We start from the raw sequence: 23,495 nt of genomic DNA, 5'->3' as shown, positions 1-23,495 counted from the left end.
CCCTGACCTTTGCATACACCTTTCTCTCCCCTACCTCTATGGAAGTATATAGTGGAAGTATTATTAACTTGTCTCAAAGGGAAAATGGTAATGTCAAAACAGCTCAAGCAAACAACAAAGTAAAACATATTACAGGTTAGTCAAACCTAAAACAATAAAACCCCCTCCAGCTGTGACAACATATTCTCGTCTCTAATAGCCATTAGAATAAAAGTACCCCTATCAGTTTTACATCTCAGTTGAATAAATCATAAATGCATATGTCATGCATGTCCATGATAGAAATACTTCCGTATGAGAAGAGTATCCTCATATCTGTAGGCATATATGTCTAAAATCTCACCTCTTCTGTCCTTCCTGTTTGCTCCGACACTGCTCACAGTAATATTTGTATTCACTGCATAGTGTTTCTGTATTACTGAACCCCCTGCAGGAACACAAAGAAAATTATATAAATATACAATCTCTAACAAAGGTAAACTCTATAATTAAAGCATCCCCATAGACAGAAACGGACCTGTGAAACCAGACAATATAAAACACACATTTTTAAAAAAAAATTACATTTGTATGATTTATAGCTTTTATATATATTATTAGAACCTATTTCTTTTATTTTTATCTCATCAGTTCTACAAAAGGTAAAATACAGGTAATCTGAGGAAAGAAAAGCAGCAAAAGCCATTGAGGATGCATATAATAGAAAGGGTGCTTTAGCACATGATCCTGCAGTGTGGGTGCCATAGCATATGCACATGATCCTGCAGTGTGGGTGCCATAGCATATGCACATGATCCTGCAGTGTGGGTGCCACAGCATATGCACATGATCCTGCAGTGTGGGTGCCATAGCATATGCACATGATCCTGCAGTGTGGGTGCCATAGCATATGCACATGATCCTGCAGTGTGGGTGCCATAGCATATGCACATGATCCTGCAGTGTGGGTGCCATAGCATATGCACATGATCCTGCAGTGCGGGTGCCATAGCATATGCATATGATCCTGCAGTGCGGGTGCCATAGCATATGCATATGATCCTGCAGTGTGGGTGCCATAGCATATGCATATGATCCTGCAGTGTGGGTGCCATAGCATATGCATATGATCCTGCAGTGCGGGTGCCATAGCATATGCATATGATCCTGCAGTGTGGGTGCCATAGCATATGCATATGATCCTGCAGTGTGGGTGCCATAGCATATGCATATGATCCTGCAGTGTGGGTGCCATAGCATATGCCTATGATCCTGCAGTGTGGGTGCCATAGCATATGCCCATGATCCTGCGGTGTGGGTGCCATAGCATATGCATATGATCCTGCAGTGTGGGTGCCATAGCATATGCATATGATCCTGCAGTGTGGGTGACATAGCATATGCATATGATCCTGCAATGTGGGTGACATAGCATATGCATATGATCCTGCAGTGTGGGTGCCATAGCATTATGACTATCAATAGTAGGAATACATCTCAGCAGCAGAAAGGTAAAAAAATCTTAGCTGTGGTCCGGTTGGTGTAGGAGAAAGGCTTTGTGATTTGCCGTAATGATCTACTGCAGATATGGAGAACTCCGAGTGGTTTTTGCCCAAAAAGGAAAAGGACTTTTGCCTGAAATGGTTGGAACTGCAGTAAGTTTATGAAACAGTCTATGCTGCCCACAGAACCTATTGCAGCAGATCTTTAATTTCTCAAAAGGGGTTAAACGGCATCAGGGGTTTTTAAAGGTCCAACTGCATTGAGTGAAGCACTCAATGTACAGGGCATTTTTAATTTTTATAGCCCCAGGACCTATTTTTAAAATTTATGAAATTTTATACAAGATGTTTTTATATTTTCTTATATAATGTGCAGAGAACAATTCTAATTCATTGATGCTTTATCTACAGACTCCTTAATATGTTGAAACATCATTGATACAATGTTGCATGTTTTTTGTAGTTAGCGTGTGCACATTGCCTCACTGAAGAATTTATTAGTTTTGCAATTTAATTAGGGCAAGACTTTGTGTGATTTAAGAAGGGAGAGTTAGAGACCGGACTAGTAGAAGATTTATCTATTAGCTGACACGGAATATAAGCGGCATAGCCGCGCTCCGGTATGTTAGAACGCAACTAGGGTTAACCATATGTGCTGCTACAATTTTCCTTATATAAAAAGGGTAAGCTACTATTTGGTGGTGTACACCTGGCAGAAAAAAAAAAAACTACCAATCTTTTGGATCTAGCTTCTACTATTTTTAAAAATCCTACAAACTTTTAAAGGACATCTACCACCAGGATGAAGGATTGTAAACCAAGCACACTGACATACTGGTGTGTGCCCCTTCTAGCAGAATCTGCTCTTCTTTAAGCTTCCATCAAATGAAAGTTGTAAGAATTATGCAAATGAGCTTTAGGGGCTCCAGGCTCCATTAATACCTATGGAGCTCAGGCGCATTTGCATAGTTTAGCCTTTTCATGTAAAAACCAGGGCATGGTCTACCCCAGACTTGCAGGAATATAGGGGAGGAGCAAGGGAGGAAAGGGTCTCTCTTTATGCTGATGACTTCCTTATATATCTGGACGACACAGATAGATCCCTAACTGGGGTCATGAACATTCTTAGAGTTTTTGGACGATACTCGGGGTTTCATATAAACTGGGAGTCAGTTTTACTTCTCCTGGATCCTATTCCGGATGATCCCCAAACCATAGGCCCCATACAGATGGCATCCAAAATTAAATATCTGGGAGTGGTGGTAACCGGCCAACTGAAGGATTACATAAAAGATAATTTAGAACCTTTACTCTCCCACTCACTAACCAAAATTGAGACATGGTGCAAACTCCCTCTCTGTCCCCAGCAGGAAGAGGGAAGCTGATTAAGATGTTTCTGATGCCACAGCTCCTGTATATCCTACATAAACTCTCCGGTATGGGTAACGCAGACCTATTTTCACAGGATACAAGGTTTGTTCCGTAAACGGATTTGGAAAGGCCAACAGGTACGTATCAGTTTTTACACGCTTCAGAGAGGCAAAATGGAGGGGGCCTAGCGATCCCATATCCATGGATATACTTCCTAGCCTCCCGGGTTCAAAATTTTGCAGGATGGGGTAAGATAGAGGAGGTTAACACGGCAGGCAGTCTAATTAAAGCGTGGATGGGCTTCCTACTCCTGTACACGCCCTGGGAGCTGAATTTGGAGGAGGACTACTTGGTAGGAAAGCAACATTGTTACTTATGGGGAAGGTATGGCGTAAGGTGCAGGATATTTTGGGTATGGCTAAATTCACTTCTTATAGCCCTATATGGAAGGACCCGACATTGCCAGAGATTTTTCGGCTGGAGGGTTTTTTCGCCCTGGGAGGAAAAAGGAATCCTTACTATAGTGGATCTATGCACCGATGGTGTATGTAAAACATTTGAGGACCTTAGTGCCACTTATCAACTCCCCCGCTCCTGGTTTTATCAATATTTACAACTGAGACATGCCTATGACTCTTAGAATAGATTGACGCCGATTACGTTAGGGGCCTGTGGCGCTCTGAACAGGGCATTGCTGTCTACTACTAAAGGGTTAATTTCCTTCTATAACACAGTATTATTAAACAAAACATTTGAAAATATACCAGTGAAATGCCGGACCAGATGGGAGAGAGATATTGGACCTATTCCAGATGAGCAGTGGTCCGACTGCCTGGAGGTTGTACCAACTCTGTCTCCAAGTGAGCCTTACAGGATGTCACATCTAGTCATGTTACATAGAGCATACAGGTCACCACAACTACTAGGTAAAATAGGGGTCTGTGGGGACTCATCCTGTCCCAGGTGTGGGATTGAAGAGGCGGGTATTCTGTACATGATGTGGGAGTGTGGGGAATTAGAAGGATTCTGGAAGGAAGTGCTAGAACTTCTGGGTAGGGTGTACTCAGCTGCCATACCAGCAACTCCCCTCACTTGTTTATTAGGAATCCCTGAGATAATATTGGAGGACGAAATATTATTTATAGGGATTCAACGGACTCTATACCAGTCTCTATACCAGGTTAGGAAGCTAAATAGGATTAACAATGTTAGACTTGAATATGGAACGCATTAGAAAAGAAATTCTATAGCCAAATAAAAAAAATTTGGGGGAAAATGGATGGGTGTAGCAGGACTGCCATTACAATCCTTGCTCCAACTCAGAGCGAGCCTGCAAAACCTTTAGCCACCTAAGTGGACCCTCGAATAAAGAGGCATAGGGCATACTAGCCCAGTCCTCGGGAGCCGACTCTGGGGCAGGAGGCGGGGATGTTAATCATTGCAATTTGCTTAAAAACATAGATCCAATACTGTCAAATATTGTCTATATGGTTTTATTGCGACTGATTAAGGCTGTTTAAATACAGTATAATACAGTACTTGTGCAACTTTCCACAGGTAACATACCTTGTTAACTGAGCTGTAATGCATGACCACCTGTTTGTGTTCACAAAAAAAATCAAATGAAAATGTATCTGATTTTAAAAAAAAAGGCATAAAAAGCTGCACAATCCTTCATCCTGGTGGTAGATGTTCCTCAACAATTGTGATAGGTTTCTAGGGACAGACTTGTAGTCAGTTTTTCATGGCTTATGACTCACCGTAAGCAGTGTGTAATGGAAGTATTTTGTTCCACATCCACGGAGAGATCCAAGAAATCTTCATCTTTGCTACTAACCTTGAAAAGTACATAGGAATAAAGCAGTGTAAGCATACACGAACAGGAAGGTCTTTATGGCTGTTCAGACAGATTGAAAGAATGACTCTACAGATACCATGTGAAGATGTCTTGAGGCTTCCAGATACAGATCAGGTCTGCCTCTTACATTCTGGTTATAAAATAACTTTTCAAGATCGGTACCAGTTGTTTAAACTTAAAAACGTAAAAATAATCAAATGGCATATTTGATTAAGAGGAAACAAGCCTAGTCGTAGTAAAGGGGTAATTATTATTAACACTTATTCCCCTATTCACATACATCCTGAGAGTTTTGTTCCCTAAATGCCCCATGTGAATAGAGCGCTCCCTTCACTGTAATGGGGACTGAAAGAGAATGCCTGTAATGGAAATCCTGTAGTGAATAAAGTATAAATAATACTGCTCTACCCAACATGGGGTACCAAGACATCTCATCTCACAATTGCTTGGAGGTTCATCAATTATAAAAATAATAATAATAAGGGGTCCGGTTTATGGGACCCTCTTCTAGGAGCCACAGTAGGCAGCAGCTATGACATGACATGTGTGTGAAAAAATGTAAAGCACTCCCCCCATGGAGAATAGCTGAAAGCCTCTAACAGAGGTGAGAGCAGTAAAAAAGATGCAACGATCTAAGGCCCTTGCACACAAACGTTTGTGGGATCAATATCCGGCCGCACAATTTATGGCCGAATATTGATCTCCATAGACTGTGGCCCATGCACACGACCGCTGGGGTGACGTACATACATACGTCCCTCATAGACTGCAATGGCTGCACGGAGAGATGCGGTGCTGCATTTACTGCTCTCCATGGTGCCGGACATACGCCCGCTCGGCTATGGCATGTAGCCTTATAGGAAGCAATGTGGGATTCATGTAACAATAATGATGGCATACATTGCATCCAAATAACTGACAAAAACAAAAAGTGCTGTAGAATTTATGAAGAGCCTCAGAAAGCACTGACTACATTTAGATTTAAGCTTTTAGAGCACAGCATTTGTTGGCAGCCTTATGACTAATATTTCAGTGAGGAACAGATGGTAACCACAAATTATTCTGACCTGCAGGAACCAAAAATAATTTACTCCTCCATATTACTGATGGGTAATTGCACGTGACTGTCATAGGCTCACTTAAGGCAGATTTTTTTTTATTATTCCCATTTCTGTGCCCTATCAGGCGGCGCTGACTAGTCCGTTATGCGATTGGTAGAGCATTGTGCACTATTTGCTTCTTACCGTTGATTTAACTTGCATTGCATTTATGAGCCCATAGGCAACCGTAAGCCTAGTTTCTTCCACCCACACACTAGCAGAATGAGCAGGGCTAGTCTCCAGAGACAGCTCTACATACATCTACTACAAGTTATTATCTACATGTTGTAGGCATAGCCAAGCCCACGAATGACAACTCTCAGAAAAAATGAAGCTTTATGAAGCTTAGAGGTCTACAGATATATGATTGTTACACAGGGTTATCATAGAATCTCAATCCAGCTCGTTAGTATTAAAAGGGGCAGCATTCAGATGGATGTGTTGGCCACATCTGACCATAGCGCTGGCCCAATTATGAGAAGGATGCTCCAACTTCATACCAGACTTACTGCAGTTGGGTATGAGATACAGCTGACACAGAGGGGGGGGGGGGGGATTTATGAACCTACTTGCACCACAATTCTGGTGGTTTTGCGCCAAAAACAGTCTAAAGTGCATTGCACCACAGTTATCAAGGCTTTTAGACCTTTTTTGGCACTTTCCAGACTTGTCTGATTAAGAGGATGTGGGCTCACATGAAAGGGGTGTAGCTTGCACTGAGACACAGTCACCAGATGAGGAGTTTGTTTTTATAATACCCGTTTTTGGTGTCATTTAAAAGATGAGATTATTATCTTTAACATGGCATCAGGCCTACGGTTCAGTGATACAGGCAGGCAGAATTTGATCACTATCCAAAGCCCTGATTTCCAACCTGTATATCCAGTTCTGTAGATCACAGAATCACTTGACTGATGCAATCTTAACGATACATATCTTATATTTAATACGATAACCTTTAGCCTCTACGTATGCCTCTTGACATGTCTTTGGTAGCTGCTCTATTAAAAGCTACCACAAGATAGATCAGCATGTTCCACATGACTAACAATGGCTCTTCAAGAGAGTGATGTGCTTTGTATTGGGAAGCTCTTGTTGTGAACCCCTATGGGCCACCAGTGTAGAGGACACCAACATATTTCAGCAGGAGGTTCTAAAACGCTAAGGGTAGGCTTTAAGGGACATGAGGATACATTGAGCTGTTCCCCAAGAGAAAACCACATCATGACAGCCTGTGCAATAAAAACCATGAAGTCAGTGTCTAAGAACTTGTTCTTTGTCTAGTACACGCAACTCACAGTTTCACAGTTAAGACATCTGGTTTCATTGGTTAAAGTCCCCTGGAATATCTCATGAACCCAGGTGAGGTCGGGCTTATCTGGCTCCTGAAGCTCTAAACTCCCATTCTGCAGCTTGCCATTCTGATTTTCCTGTTTCTTTTCTTCTTGCAGCAGGTCAGCAATAGTGTTGAGAAGGTAATTTAAGAACTCGTGGGCATCCTGTTGCATATAGTTATCAAACAGTTCTGCAAAACACAATGAACCACAATTATTTTCCAGTTAAAGGACATCTATCACCAGATCAAGGATTGTAAACCAAGCGTACTGACATACTGGTGCGCGCCCCCTCTGGCAGGAACTGCTCTTTTTATAGCTTCTTAAGGTCTGTTTTTTACAAAAAAAAAAAAAGGCTTTAATGGAGCCGGAAGCCCCTCTGGCTCATTTGCATAATTGTGGTAATAATCCTTGATCTGATGATAGATGTCCTTTAAGCTCTCTCTCATATTACCAATTAATTCACGGATAAGGGGAAGCAATGGGTTAATACAGGGTAGTCTGTCTGAGCCCTGCATGAAGGCAATGTATATAGCTAAAGGTAATGTAGGTCAGATCTTGGCGACTGTTTTTCTCACCTATATAAGGCTATGTGTAGATAAATAAGCAATTAATACATATTTTCTTCATAAAATAGTAAATTGCTTTAACAGAGCTCCTAAGACTCCTAATAGCAGACAGTGAGAATGGGCAATTGTCAGTCTGCAGATAGGTGGTTAACAATTGCAGATATTGGCCCACAAGATGGCAGTGCAGCTCATCTTCTTAGTCAAATCTGAAAATTTCTCTTTTACATTGCAGTTGGGAAAAGAATTTACCATATGCAGACTGCCAATTACGGCCGCCGTGTAGGCGTTCTGAGACTTGTAGCCATGGATGCTCCATTAGGGGATTCTGGTAAAACATGCAAATAAGTTTACCAGGCTGGGAGTAGGAAATCCTTGTAAGGCAGCACCCTTGACATCAAGCATGACCTGCAAGAGGCCTTATACTGGATTGGTTTTAATCCCACACCATGTCATATGTATTCAGGAAGGAACAGACTAACAACTGTAGATAGCACTGTTCGACCTGATTGGGTCTCCATGGAGAACTGAGTGAGAGGCTTTTGTCTAGGGTTAGGAACACATATACTGGTTTGGTTTTAATAATGTCATAAGGCCTCTTGTACGACATGCTTGATGTCAAAGGAGCTGATGTACAAGGCAGCTGGGGGGGGGGGGGGGGATTTCCTTATCCCATCCTGGAAAATTTGTATACCCATACATATACTTCCATTCTACATTGTGTATCCCTTGTCAAGGAGTCTGTGCAGTGGATATTAAAGGAGTTTTTGAAATGCAGAAAAATGTTAATATGATACGTTAAACACACGGCCCATATGGTATAAGGTCAATTGAAATGAGTATGCCTTTGCAGGAGTCCCTTATTGCAGGCTTTGAGTGAAGCTGCCCATACTAATCGTGACTTATTAGCATACCATTTTCTTTCCTCAGTCTGGAGATGAATTTCTTGGGAGGTATAACCCCCACTTTCTTCTTTTGCGTGGCAATGCTGTTGAACAGGTCCGCCAAGCATGTGAGCAGGCTTTCCTTCTTCCGTGGTTGGACCTTGTATGCCAAAACTTTTTCCCGAAACGGACGACAAAAATAAAGTGCTTGTAGAACAGAGTTGCAGTAGCAGGTGTTACCGAACTAGAAGGAGAAATATAGAAGTAAATAATAAAGCAGCGTAATAATGACTACACAGATGTATATGGTCACAAGAAAAAGAAAATTATCTTGTATGGAGTGTACAATAATAGAAGAAAAAAAACCTCACCAAATCTAAAACAAACCAGAAAAAAGTGAATTTTTCCCTATTCCCCATCTCTCCCCATCTCTCCTCCCCCTGCTCTGTATATAATGTATAATAAAGCATTGCTAGTGCTGCATCTGCTGACATGCTGCATCCTCCTAATACACAGAGACACAGACAACAGCTACACAAGTACCTGACATGTTCTGCTATAACATGGCTGCAGCCTGGAGCTGTTGTATCTTTCACATACACACGCAGGCTGCAGGGGGCGCCAGCACCAGGAAGCACTTCATTATACAGCCTCACACCATTATACAGGCTGTCAGTCAAGCACTGGGGATGTGGCTGTGCCTCCCACTCATGAATAAGCTAATGCTTCATTGGACATTTCACAGGTCATTTGCATACAGCTTTAGGACCTCATTGCTTAGGTTTACAGGCATGTAGAGGGACAATGAAGGGATAGAGGCAATGCTCTCCAATGGCAGTTTATGAAAATATATTTTGTTTAGGGGGGTTATTTTGCATGACGGGTTCTCTTTAAGCTATTAACCCTCTCCTAACCAGATCAGGCAGCACAATGGCTCTACGACGGTTCTATTTGGAGCATTCTTTTAATTTAAGTTATGGAGGGGAGAATGTCCTCAGATCCACTGCTCCCAATCTCGGTACATATTGACACCGCCAAAGGGTTGCAAGGAACACGCAACACACTTGTGCCCGAATAAGATTTTTATTTTACACCCTTCCTCCACAATTTAAACCTATGGTATGGCAGGTTCATTTACTCCATTGCTAATATAATGGTGCACATATTATACCCACCTAAAAGTTCTCATTTGTTAGGTTTAGGGATATATACCGTATATGCCGGCGTATAAGACGACTGGGCGTATAAGACGACCCCCAACTTCTGCCCTAAAAATATAGAATTTGGTATATACTCACTGTATAAGACTACCCCTCTCCCAAATGAAAAAAAGTTCGCTTAAAACTTTGCAAAACAAAAAAGAGAGCAAGTGCCTGGTGATCATAACTGTAAGCTGCGATATTAATGAAGATCCGACATGCTTCTGTAAGTGCCGCCTGTGACCCCCAGCTCTGTGACGCCGACCGCTGTGACAGGGCGGCTGCATTAGCATACAGCGCGCCGCCCCGTCAGCGCGTACTAAGCCTCTTCTAATGACTGTGAGAGGCGGACTGCCACGCATGCGCGGCGGTCCCAGGAAGCGGCTCTCTGCGCGCTGACGGGGAAAAAAAACACCTCACACAGTGCGGCCCCCGTATATCCGGCGTATAAGACGACCCCCCACTGTAGCCATTATTTTAAGGGGTTAAAAAGTAGTCTTATACGCCAGTATATATATATTTTTTTTTTTTTTAGAGGGGGGGGGGGGGGTAATATATTTGTTTGATCCTCAGTGCAATTTTGTGAAAAATGGTTTGGTGCACACTGTTTAACATTTTCTTTGTTGGATATTCTGGTGACATTAACTGCTCATAAGGAAAGCATATTCTATAAATTTTTTTTCATAAATATTATATTTTCATGTAATTTTTGCATTTTATCACAGTTTGCTGCAAAGTGGCATCAAGATGGTTGAATGTATGCTGAGGCCCTATTTTGTTTTTGCGTCTTTATTTTTCGCTCCCCACCTTCAAAAATCTATAACTTTATTTTTCCATGTACAGAGCTCTGTTATGGCTTATTTTCTGCGTAACAAATTATACTTCATAGTGATGGTATTTAATATTCCATGTCCTGTACTGGGAAGCGGTATTCCCAGTACAAAAATTCCAATGGGAGCCCCAAATGATATGTCTACTTTATTCTTTGGGTTGGTAGGATTACGGGGATACCAAATTTGTATAGGTTTTATCCGGAGGGGAGGACGGCGAAAAGTTGACACAGAAACCGCAAGAGAAAACAAGTCTCATGGCGTTGAGACCTATAGGTGATCCCTTGCTTACTGACACTGGCTCCACTAACCAGACTGACTCTTTCTCATATACTTTGCTACCTGATATTGCATTTAATCCTACAAATGATGTTGATTGTACAGGCAGTCCCCGGGTTACATACAAGATAGGGTCTGGAGGTTTGTTCTTAAGTTGAATTTGTATGCAAGTCGAAACTGTATATTTTATAATGGAAGTTCTAGACCATTTTTTTTCTTTTGCCCCAGTGACAATTGGAGTTTCAAAATTTTTGGTGTAATGGGACCAAGGATTATCAATAAAGCTTCATTACAGACATCTTACAGCTGATCATTACAGTCTGGGTTGTCTGTAAGTCGGGTGTCCTTAAGTAGGGGACCGCCTGTACTTTCAATTTGCTTTCGTCTCCTCTTTCCCCTTCGGTCTCGTGCACGGTTACAGTTCCAAATGGAAATGAGGAAACTTATGATACTAACAATAGCGATGTTATTAACCTTAGTAATACTGTATTATCTTCAGACTGTTTATCCTTACTTGCCAAGGGTTTAAATTTTGTTATGACCAACACGTTTGATCCCATACAGTTTGAGATTGATTTAAAGGTATTCGTAAACTTAATTTGCAAAAATTCTTTCATGATAACAGCAGCGGTTCTGGAATAACAAAAAAAATGGAGAAATACCAGCCACAGTAGGTCCATTGGGTTTTCTTCCCCCAGATATGTCAAACCCCATCGATATGTCTACTGTCAATTGTCTGTTGAACTTAGATAGGTCCATTTCACAGGAAGAGACCCCTGAATCTGAGGAATTGGAGTTTGAGACCTTTAAAAAGGTATAAAATGAACTTTTTGTCCCCCCTTATCTGCGGGCTCTCCTCTAGATTTCTTTTGCCAACGTGTAAAAGAAGAAGTTAAAGCATTGGTGTACCCTAAAACACCCTATAATCTGACTAATGATGAATTAACCGCACTACGTTGGCTAAGATCTCGAGATGAATTAGTTTTTAAACCGGCAGACAAGGGGGGCAATATAGTCATTATGACAAGAGAATACTATATGATGGAGGCTAAAAGACAGTTAGGAGATCAGAAAACCTACACTCCTATTACGACAAATCCTACTCACAAATATCAGACCTTGTTACGCACATTTCTGAGAAGAAGTGTAGAGATGGGCATATTATCTGAGAATACTGCTCTTAAACTCTTCCCAAAAAACCCAAAATATCCGGTATGGTACTTTCTACCGAAAGTGCATAAATCGCTATCTGCACCTCCTGACCATCCAATTGTGGCAGGTATCGGGTCCCTAACCGAGCCGCTGTTGCAATACCTAGACTGGCTTCTCCGTCCCCTCCTTTTAGAGATTCCCTTATATTTGCAAGATACAAATTCTTTTTTGAGGATTATTAAAGAGATCCATTGGAAGGAGGGCTACGCCCTGGCATTTATTGACGTTGAGAGCCTTTACACTCGCATACCCCAGGATTTGGGAGTTTAATGTGTCCACAATATCTTGACGAATGCTCAAAAGAGCCCACAGTACGTCAATTTTATGTGTGAAGGGTTAAAGTTTGTGCTCTACCATAACGCCTTCATGTTTGATGACGATGGTTTGTCCAGAGAACCAGAAGTGCCATGGGCACTCCGGTGTCATGCACTCTGGCCAATCTGTTTCTCGCTTGTTTCGAGAGTCGTTTTCTCTGGACAATCCCTTCATCTCAAACGTGAAGGTGTTCCACAGATATGTGGATGATATTTTTATCGTATGGAAGGGGGACAGACAGTAGGTGTTCTCCTTAAGGAGACAATGCCAATTAAGGCCACCTTAAAGGCGTGTGGAGACTTAAAGCCATAGATGCTCCACTAGGGAATTCTGGGAAGAATGCAAATAAGTTTTCCAAGGTGTTAAATGGAAAACAATACCTCTTTTGCTACCTTGAAAGGCAGCCCCCTTAACATCAAGTATGACTTACAAGAAGTCTAAAAATATGATGTGGGATTAAGCCAAACCAGTATATCTATTCCACAAGGAACAGACTCACAACTGTAGACAGCACTGTTTCGACCTGATTGGGTCTCCTCAGTACAGCGTAGGGAACTGATTTGGCTATGTGAGAGGCTATTGACTAGGGACAGACAGTAGGTGTTCTCCTTAAGGAGACAAGGTAGCAAAAGGAGGTATTGTTTTCCATTTAACACCTTGGAAAACTTATTTGCGTTATCGTATGGAAGGGTACTCGTACCCAATTTTTTGATTTCATGGAGCATTTGAACTCCTGAAACCTTATGAACATGCGATTTACGGCAGTTTATGGTGAAAAACAGCTCGACTTTCTAGACGTCAGGGTAGAAGAAATAGGAGGCGAACTAAGGACTACTGCCTTTAGAAAAAGCTCAGCTACCAATTCACTTTTACATTTCCAGAGCTTCCACCCAGCCCACACTTAAAAAAAAAAAATTACCGTACAGTCAACTACTACGACTAAATAATGATGAAAGAATAAATAATGATGAAACGTAATTTAATATTCAGGCAGGTTAGTTGAGAGACCGACTACTAGCGAGAGGATACCCGGTGGATCTGTTTCAGGTAGCATACGATAAGGTTGTCGCACTATCCCAAGACAAATTATTGAGAAAACCTCAAAGGGATAGAATCAGACGCAATCATGGTAATAAACACGACAAAAGGAGATTTGCATTTTCATTCGAGTTTAGCCCGTGTGAGAAGATTATTTGTGACGCCATTCAGAACAATTGGGGTATCCTAGGACAAGACCCACAGTTGAAGGAGATAGTTAACACAAAAGCTATTGTCGCATTTAGACGCTCCCCGACTATCAGAAGTATGCTGGTTAGAAGTAGATTCCTACAAAAATTAAAACCTCCTGTAGAAAAAATTTTTGGAGATTTTGTTTTGGAGATGGTGTATGGAGCTGTGGGTGGTGTAATTTTTTGTGATTTTTGATGACATTTTCAATGTTATTTTTAGGACAGTATGACCTTTTGATAACTTTTTATAGAATTTTTAAATATTTTTTAAAATTGCAATAGCCATTTTCGACTTTGGGCACTATTTTCCGTTACGTTTATTTATAATCAGTTCTAGGGAAAAGGGGGGTGATTTGAACTTTTTATTTTTACTATTTTTCAGACTCCCTAGGGTACTTTGAAGGACACCTGTCATCAGGTCACTGTCACTAGTCCTGTCACCACTACCTGTTGGAGCAGCTCACAAGGATCCCATCCCAGCCTTTATCTAGTTAATTCATATATTAATCATTGTAAAATCATCTTTTCTTTATTATGTAAATGAGGCTGGTCACTTGTCAGAGGCAGTGATGTCACCCCTGTTTCCCCTCCCCTCTCCCCCCCTTCTCAGGTCTGTGTGTAATGTATAGTAAAGCATTGCTAGTGTATGTGCTTTATCTGCTGACATGCTCTTCCTCCTATACACATGTGAGATACACAGACATCAGCTACACATGTACCTGACATGTTCTGCTATAACATGACTGCCTGGAGCTGTTGCATCTCTCCTATACACACACAGGTTGCAGGGGGTGTGGCCGCCAGCACCATGAATCACATGGAGGAGCCATTACACCATTATACAGGCTGTCAGTCATGTGTATAGGAGCATCTCATACACACACAGGCTGCAGGGGGCGTGGACACCAGCAAGCACATGGAGCAGCCATCACATCATTATACAGGCTGTCAGTCAAGCACTGGGGGTGTGGCTGTACCTCCCATCCGTGAATAAGCTGGACAGCTTGAATATGCTAATGCTTCATTGGACATTTCACAGGTCATTTGCATACAGCTTTAGGACCTCATTGCTTAAGTTTACAGGCATGTAGAGGGACAATGAAGGGATAGAGGCAATGCTCTCTAATGGCAGTTTATGTAAATCTATTTAGATTAGGGGGGTTATTTTGCATGACGGTTCTCTTTAACCCTAGGTTGTCTGATCGATCCTACCATACTACAGTATGGCAGTATATGGGGATTTTCCTCCTCATTCATTACAATGTGCTGATAGCCTCCGCGGCGATCGGCGCTAGCACCGATCGCGGGTGTTACCGGTAAGTCTTTGTTGCAATATGCAGCACAGACTTACAGGCTATGGAGAGGACTCAGCCCGTGAGCCCTCTCCATGCACCCTCACCCAGCATGTGATGTAATACTACGTCACATGTCGATAAGGTGTTAACTATAAAGTTATATATTTAATATTATAGGCGTTGCTTTGAAAACGATGGGTTTTGACAGGATAGGAGCTTCTACTTTTATCTTATAATTTACTTTTTAATGCGTTTAATCGCTATATTTTACAAGTTGTGACCATCATAACATTTTCAGCTGAAAAGCATATTTTTGGTTTATTCAGTCGTAATTGTTCACAAAATCATCCAAAAAAAATAAATGCCTATTATTCATCTATGAACTCTACACACGTTCATTCATTACATTTAGGTGGAGAAAAACAAAATATTTGGGGCATATTTTTTGTAATTAAAAACTAATTTTAATAAAATTTGACACTGAATTAAAATTACATGAAGGTACCCATCAAAAATATGTTTTACAGAAAATGGTTTTGCAGAGGTCAGAATACTTCTTTTCGCTGTCATTTCCACTTTTATTTGCACATGTCAAAACTCTGGCCAATATTGTTACAATATTTCCAGAAACGCAGGGAATGGGTTAAAGAGGTGCTCATTGGCACAAGATATCACAGTTCCAAGCTGAAAAAGCTAAAAAGCATTTTAAAAAATAAATGGTACACAGCTAATGCATTAGCCATTTATTACTGTATAATAATAATCATAAAGTGCTCTTTACTTAGAGATGCAAATACATTCTGGAATTATGCCTGTAAAAAGGTGTCCTCATTCAATTGTTACAAAAACAAGCCTGAAATGGCACAAGGGCATCTAAGTGCCCCGCGGATAACAAGCAGCGGAAATAGAAGCCGGGTGCCATTATTTTTAGCTTTTCTATTCATAGCGCAGTGAGAACGCTCACTCCCGGTTCAGTCTGTGGCTTTTAAGCCAGTCACAACTGAGACATCTAAAAAGTGTGTGGATGCATGGTCTGCAAAATACACAGTTGGGCATTTATGGAGAATTGCTCACTATTTACTGAGAAGTAGAAGTACATTGTACAATTGCCACAATCAAGCACTTTACAAATAACTGGGGGAAAAAAAAAAAAAAAAAAAAAATCAGGGAGAAATAAATTAAAAATTAACATTACAATTAACAAATATAGCATGAGTATAAGCCGAGGCCCCCAATTTTACCACAAAAAAACTGGGAAAACCTATTGACTCGAGTATAAGGCGAGGATGGTAAATGCATTGGTCACAGCCTCCCACTGTATAACCAGCCCCCCCCCCCGGAGTATACAGCCAGCCAGCCCCCCCCCCCCCCCCCGGAGTATACAGCCAGCCAGCCCGCCCCCCCCCCCGGAGTATACAGCCAGCCAGCCCGCCCCCCCCCCCGGAGTATACAGCCAGCCAGCCACCCACCCCCCCGGAGTATACAGCCAGCCAGCCACCCACCCCCCCGGAGTATACAGCCAGCCAGCCACCCACCCCCCCGGAGTATACAGCCAGCCAGCCACCCACCCCCCCGGAGTATACAGCCAGCCAGCCACCCACCCCCCCGGAGTATACAGCCAGCCAGCCACCCACCCCCCCGGAGTATACAGCCAGCCAGCCACCCACCCCCCCGGAGTATACAGCCAGCCAGCCACCCACCCCCCCGGAGTATACAGCCAGCCAGCCACCCACCCCCCCGGAGTATACAGCCAGCCAGCCACCCACCCCCCCGGAGTATACAGCCAGCCAGCCACCCACCCCCCCGGAGTATACAGCCAGCCAGCCACCCACCCCCCCGGAGTATACAGCCAGCCAGCCACCCACCCCCCCGGAGTATACAGCCAGCCAGCCACCCACCCCCCCGGAGTATACAGCCAGCCAGCCACCCACCCCCCCGGAGTATACAGCCAGCCAGCCACCCACCCCCCCGGAGTATACAGCCAGCCAGCCACCCACCCCCCCGGAGTATACAGCCAGCCAGCCACCCACCCCCCCGGAGTATACAGCCAGCCAGCCACCCACCCCCCCGGAGTATACAGCCAGCCAGCCACCCACCCCCCCGGAGTATACAGCCAGCCAGCCACCCACCCCCCCGGAGTATACAGCCAGCCAGCCACCCACCCCCCCGGAGTATACAGCCAGCCAGCCACCCACCCCCCCGGAGTATACAGCCAGCCAGCCACCCACCCCCCCGGAGTATACAGCCAGCCAGCCACCCACCCCCCCGGAGTATACAGCCAGCCAGCCACCCACCCCCCCGGAGTATACAGCCAGCCAGCCACCCACCCCCCCGGAGTATACAGCCAGCCAGCCACCCACCCCCCCGGAGTATACAGCCAGCCAGCCACCCACCCCCCCGGAGTATACAGCCAGCCAGCCACCCACCCCCCCGGAGTATACAGCCAGCCAGCCACCCACCCCCCCGGAGTATACAGCCAGCCAGCCACCCACCCCCCCGGAGTATACAGCCAGCCAGCCACCCACCCCCCCGGAGTATACAGCCAGCCAGCCACCCACCCCCCCGGAGTATACAGCCAGCCAGCCACCCACCCCCCCGGAGTATACAGCCAGCCAGCCACCCACCCCCCCGGAGTATACAGCCAGCCAGCCACCCACCCCCCCGGAGTATACAGCCAGCCAGCCACCCACCCCCCCGGAGTATACAGCCAGCCAGCCACCCACCCCCCCGGAGTATACAGCCAGCCAGCCACCCACCCCCCTGGAGTATACAGCCAGCCAGCCACCCACCCCCCTGGAGTATACAGCCAGCCAGCCACCCACCCCCCTGGAGTATACAGCCAGCCAGCCACCCACCCCCCTGGAGTATACAGCCAGCCAGCCACCCACCCCCCTGGAGTATACAGCCAGCCAGCCACCCACCCCCCTGGAGTATACAGCCAGCCAGCCACCCACCCCCCTGGAGTATACAGCCAGCCAGCCACCCACCCCCCTGGAGTATACAGCCAGCCAGCCACCCACCCCCCTGGAGTATACAGCCAGCCAGCCACCCACCCCCCTGGAGTATACAGCCAGCCAGCCACCCACCCCCCTGGAGTATACAGCCAGCCAGCCACCCACCCCCCTGGAGTATACAGCCAGCCAGCCACCCACCCCCCTGGAGTATACAGCCAGCCAGCCACCCACCCCCCTGGAGTATACAGCCAGCCAGCCACCCACCCCCCCTGGAGTATACAGCCAGCCAGCCACCCACCCCCCTGGAGTATACAGCCAGCCAGCCACCCACCCCCCCTGGAGTATACAGCCAGCCAGCCACCCACCCCCCTGGAGTATACAGCCAGCCAGCCACCCACCCCCCTGGAGTATACAGCCAGCCAGCCACCCACCCCCCTGGAGTATACAGCCAGCCAGCCACCCACCCCCCTGGAGTATACAGCCAGCCAGCCACCCACCCCCCTGGAGTATACAGCCAGCCAGCCACCCACCCCCCTGGAGTATACAGCCAGCCAGCCACCCACCCCCCTGGAGTATACAGCCAGCCAGCCACCCACCCCCCTGGAGTATACAGCCAGCCAGCCACCCACCCCCCTGGAGTATACAGCCAGCCACCCACCCCCCTGGAGTATACAGCCAGCTAGTGATTCACCAATGGTAGACTGGTCCTACTATTAAGCTCCTGTGGAAACCTTCTCAGAACTTCTTTTGTTATAGCCTTGTACACTGCAATTTTGGTGATAGCGTTATAAAAATTATGCTAGCCAGTCTAAGGCGCAGAGTGCTTCTTATAATTTATTCACTCCCCTCTGTTGAAAACGTTATAATAAAAGAAGTTCTGAGAAGGATTCCTTTAAGAAATTGTAAGTAGGACTAGTCTACTGTCAGAAAATATGATGGTAGATGTCCTTTAAAAAGGAAAGAAGATTTTAAACCCTACGGGACTCAGCCTCTTTTGGCCTAAAGGACGCGGCCCCATTTTTCAAATCTGGCCTGTGTCACTATAAGTGGTTATAGCTTTGGAACGCTATGAGATATCCAGGGGATTTTGAGATTGTACTTCAAATTAGTTTAAAAATTTGGATGAAATCTGTTGTGTTTAGTTATGGAAAAAAAAACTAAATTTGGCAAAAATTTGGAAATATTCTTTATTTTCAACGTTCTAAATTCTCTACTTTTGATGCAGATAGTCATAGCTCCCAAATAAATTCATAACTTACATTTCCCAAATGTCGGTTTTATGTTGGATAGTTTTTTAAGATTCCACATATTTTACTAGAATGTTATGAGGCTCAGAATTTAGGTATCATTTTTCAATTTTTTTTGTAAAATCACCAAAACCCGTATTTAGATGGACCTGCTCAACTTTTTATTGACACTGAGAGGCCTAAATAATAGTGAGACTCATAAATTACCCCTTTATGGAAACGACACCCCTTAACGTATAAAAAACCACTTTTAATAAGTTTGTTAACCCTTTAGGTGTTTTATAGGGGTTAAAACAAAATGGAGGTGCAGTCTGCAAATTGTAATATTTTTTCACAATACACCCATTTTGGGTGGAAAAATTAAACATTTACAATGGATTAAATGAAAAAAGGCTCCACAAAGTTTGAAACCCAATTTCTCCCGAGTACATGGATACTCTATATGTGCTGGTAACCTGCTGTATGGGCGCACGGCCGGGCATAGAGGGGAGGGAGGCGCCATCCAGATCAGATTTGCTAGGTCACATTGTACAGGCTATAATTTTTTTCTTTTTTTAATGTGGACCTATAGGGGCTTATTTCTTTTGCCATATGAGATGCACTTTTCTGGTAGGTAATTTTGGGGCATCTATAGCTAATTGGTGAGATTTTATTAACTCTTTGTTGGTGGAGGAAATGAAAATCATCAATTTTTTGGAAAATTTTTATGGGTTTTTTTTTTTTTGGCCGTTAACCATACCATAAAAATAGCCCCTGCCCCAGTGTATATAGCCAGCCCAGCCCCTGCCCCAGTGTATATAGCCAGCCCAGCCCCTGCCCCAGTGTATATAGCCAGCCCAGCCCCTGCCCCAGTGTATATAGCCAGCCCAGCCCCTGCCCCAGTGTATATAGCCAGCCCAGCCCCTGCCCCAGTGTATATAGCCAGCCCAGCCCCTGCCCCAGTGTATATAACCAGCCCAGCCCCTGCCCCAGTGTATATAGCCAGCCCAGCCCCTGCCCCAGTGTATATAGCCAGCCCAGCCCCTGCCCCAGTGTATATAGCCTGCCCAGCCCCTGCCCCAGTGTATATAGCCTGCCCAGCCCCTGCCCCAGTGTATATAGCCTGCCCAGCCCCTGCCCCAGTGTATATAGCCTGCCCAGCCCCTGCCCCAGTGTATATAGCCAGCCCAGACCCTGCCCCAGTGTATATAGCCTGCCCAGACCCTGCCCCAGTGTATATAGCCTGCCCAGACCCTGCCCCAGTGTATATAGCCTGCCAGACCCTGCCCGACAGATCGCACAGAAGATATACAGGGGTCACCGGAAAGGCGAGTTTAGATATATTTATTTTTTTGACTCGAGTAGAAGCCGAGTTTGGGGTTTTCAGCAAATTTTTTTTGCTGAAAAACTAGTATATAAGGTATATTATTTTTATTCTATGGGTCGCCATGATTACAAAAATACCTCATTTATATAGATTTTTTTTTTCAATTTTTACTGAATAAAAAGTAATTTGGCAAAAATTGTTAATTTTAGCATCACCGGCTTTCATATGCATAACTTTTTATTTTTCGCCTCACAAATCTGTTTGAGGGCTTTTTTTTGCGAGAAGAGTTGTTCTTTTTAGTGGGCTTATTTTAGAGTGCATAACATTTTTTAAATCACTTTTAAGAGCATTTTTTATAGGATATTAATTAAAAATGTTTTTTCGGAATGTTTTTGCGTTTTTTTTCTCCAACTTTTACCGTGTGGGTCCAGTAACGATTCTGTTTTATTATACAGATTGTTACGGACGCGGCAATATCAAATATGCAGGGTTTTTTTGGTGTTTTTTTATACTTTGTTAAGTGTGTTTATGGGAAAGTGACATTTTAGGGGCTTATAATTTTATGTATTTATTTTTTATTTATTCTAATGTGTAGTGTTCAGCGTTTTTCACTTTTTTTTTTACTTATACATACTTGAACTTCAACCAGCGATGCTCTGATCACTGGTTTAAGTTCAATACACTGCTCTACAATACTATTTCATTGTAGAGAAGTATAAACTGTCTGAGCATGCAGGCACATGCTCAGACAGTTAACAGTCAGACCCGGAGGGGACCTGACTGCCAGGGAAATCGGGCTGCTCCGGGGCACATGCCAGATCCATAGCGCAAACACCCTTACACGCCGTGGTCAAGTGTAAGGGGTTAACACCCTTACAGCCGCTGCTTCTGACGCCGTCTCCGTTCGTGAGCCGGTGCCAGAAGCAGGACGTTATAGCAGGTCCCCGTGTGCTAAGCATGAACCCCCGGGGACGTACTATAACGTCCTGGTGCGCCTAGGGGTTAATAAATATCAAAAAGTAATGCAAAGAGAAAAAAAATAACTTACATTGACCAATCCAAAATAATGTTCATTTACAGGAAATTGCTCTGGGCCGATTTCTTTTTCCAATGTTGAGGCATTGGTGCCCTGAGGGGAGAAAAAACACAAATTGTCTCAATTAATATAAAGGTTCTTGTACATATGGAAAGGCCACACATTTCAACACGAAGTAACTATGGACCATTGGAACGTTCCTTACTGGTGTACGTTTTAGTTTTTTACATTAAAAAGGGCAGAGGATAGATGAATAGATCGATGTTACTCCCTGAATTATTAGACAGAGGTCCCACTAACATTCCTCTAGAAGGGTAAGAATACTCCTTTAAACAACAGAAAAACAATAGACATAGACATGTAGAGGGAAATAAACAGTTACTTGGTCCAGGACTAGAGGATCTTCAAAGCCTCACTCAAAACACATCTATGAACGGTGTCCAATAGTAGACCATACACAAAGTTTTCTTTTTTAAACAAATATTTTCTTTACTTTAATATCCACAGGTATACATTATTTACAATTCCATTGCAGTAATCTTAATGGTTTTATGCACAACAGCAATGTTGGCTTGTTACATTGTGTTAGCATAGAAAGTGTCATTTTACAAAATTTTTTTCATTCGCAAAAACAGCGTAATTAGGTAAATATACTGTAGACACTCGCTTGAAGTTCAGACCTCACAAGACCACTGGTAGTATGAGCCACATGTCTGAGGGAGGGGGCGTTCCCTCAGAAACGTCACATGATCATCAAGTACTTTTATCACACCAACTTGCTATCATAAAACGTGGCAGATTTCATAGGTATATAAGAGTGTATAGAGGGTAGGTCACCTCAAGTTCTAAACAAGCCTATGCCATATTACAGTGAAATACGCAGTAGCAGCTTGTTTTCTGACCCAGACCCCCAGTGTGACCACCAGAACCATCATGGGGTCATTACTTGAGTGTAATGAACATCTGGCTTTGAGTTGGGGGAAGGGATGACAGCACAAAATCTGGCAATTTGGATGGCCACAGGCACCTGCGACACCCAGCACAGCTTGCAGCATGGTGTATCCCATGACCTGTACTGTCCACCCGGAATAAACCTACTGCAGTCCGGCCACTCTACTGTACTAGTTTACTTCTGTAAACTTAGAAGTGGGTTTCTGACAGCTCAGAGCACACTCCATGTCATGTTGAGGAGGAGCTTAGATAACTGTCCGATAAGGAGAGATTACACCAGAGTTGCGACCAAACAGCCACTGTACAGACCGGTCATATGCGTCATACATGTGAAATCCCTCTCTTTGGGTACTAAACTGCGTTTGCCAGAGCTTACCAAACAGGGATAATGCCTCTTTACTATCTGTCCATTATGTAGTACACACTAATGGGCTGATAAGACCTACATAGCTAACAAGAAACTACTAAAGAATGAAGAAAACAATGAAAATTCCCTACTTGCATTTTTCAGAATTCACTGTAGTTTGAAGCTGTCTATTGTACTTCCGGCGAACTAAGGAATATAATACTGGACTAATGTTTCCTTTTCATTCTTAACAACATGGACAATGTGGTCTTGCTTCTAGTGAAGACTCATTCTTGTTCAAGAATCGCTATGGAGAGGGGAGGGACACGCCCACCCGGCCGTAGCCTTACGTTGGTGTAAATGCAGCCTTATGCTTAAATTATATATGCCCCTCATGTACAGGACACTTCTTCTCATAGAATAATGTAATCCCAATAACTTGTCCCTAAACTATATACAACTTTTAGACAATTTGAGCATGCATAACATTTTTATTTACTTCCTAACCTATAGGATTTAGTAGTTATGGAACAAAACAGTCACCGTAATCCAAGAACATCTATGGGCGGTTAAAAAATAACATATTCTATTTATTTATTTGATGAAAGTATCCGGTGGCAATTTATGATCTATTATGAGTAATAAAATGCCCGCAATAAACAGACAACTAATCTCTGACATTAGATGTGACACCCAGCAGAT

General features: G+C 43.8%; 1 protein-coding gene across 2 annotated transcripts in view; it reads right to left on the bottom strand.

The window, feature by feature from the left end:
• LOC140077901 (ubiquitin carboxyl-terminal hydrolase 12-like) overlaps window positions 1–23,495 on the bottom strand; it is a 44,955-nt gene that overhangs the window by 6,993 nt on the left and 14,467 nt on the right. For both annotated transcript variants that reach the window (XM_072125503.1, XM_072125504.1), the window contains exons 2-6: window positions 21,509–21,589; window positions 8,625–8,838; window positions 7,109–7,335; window positions 4,613–4,689; window positions 344–427 (exon numbers count right to left, since the gene is read on the bottom strand). In XM_072125503.1, coding sequence (XP_071981604.1) covers window positions 344–427; window positions 4,613–4,689; window positions 7,109–7,335; window positions 8,625–8,838; window positions 21,509–21,589 — 683 coding nt within the window. The remainder of the gene's footprint in view (window positions 1–343; window positions 428–4,612; window positions 4,690–7,108; window positions 7,336–8,624; window positions 8,839–21,508; window positions 21,590–23,495) is intronic.

The sequence above is a fragment of the Engystomops pustulosus genome, chromosome 9 (genome assembly GCF_040894005.1).
Source record: "Engystomops pustulosus chromosome 9, aEngPut4.maternal, whole genome shotgun sequence".
In the NCBI taxonomy this organism is placed as follows: domain Eukaryota; kingdom Metazoa; phylum Chordata; class Amphibia; order Anura; family Leptodactylidae; genus Engystomops; species Engystomops pustulosus.
Note: the sequence above shows the minus strand (reverse complement) of the source record. Positions and strands in the feature narration are given on the sequence as shown.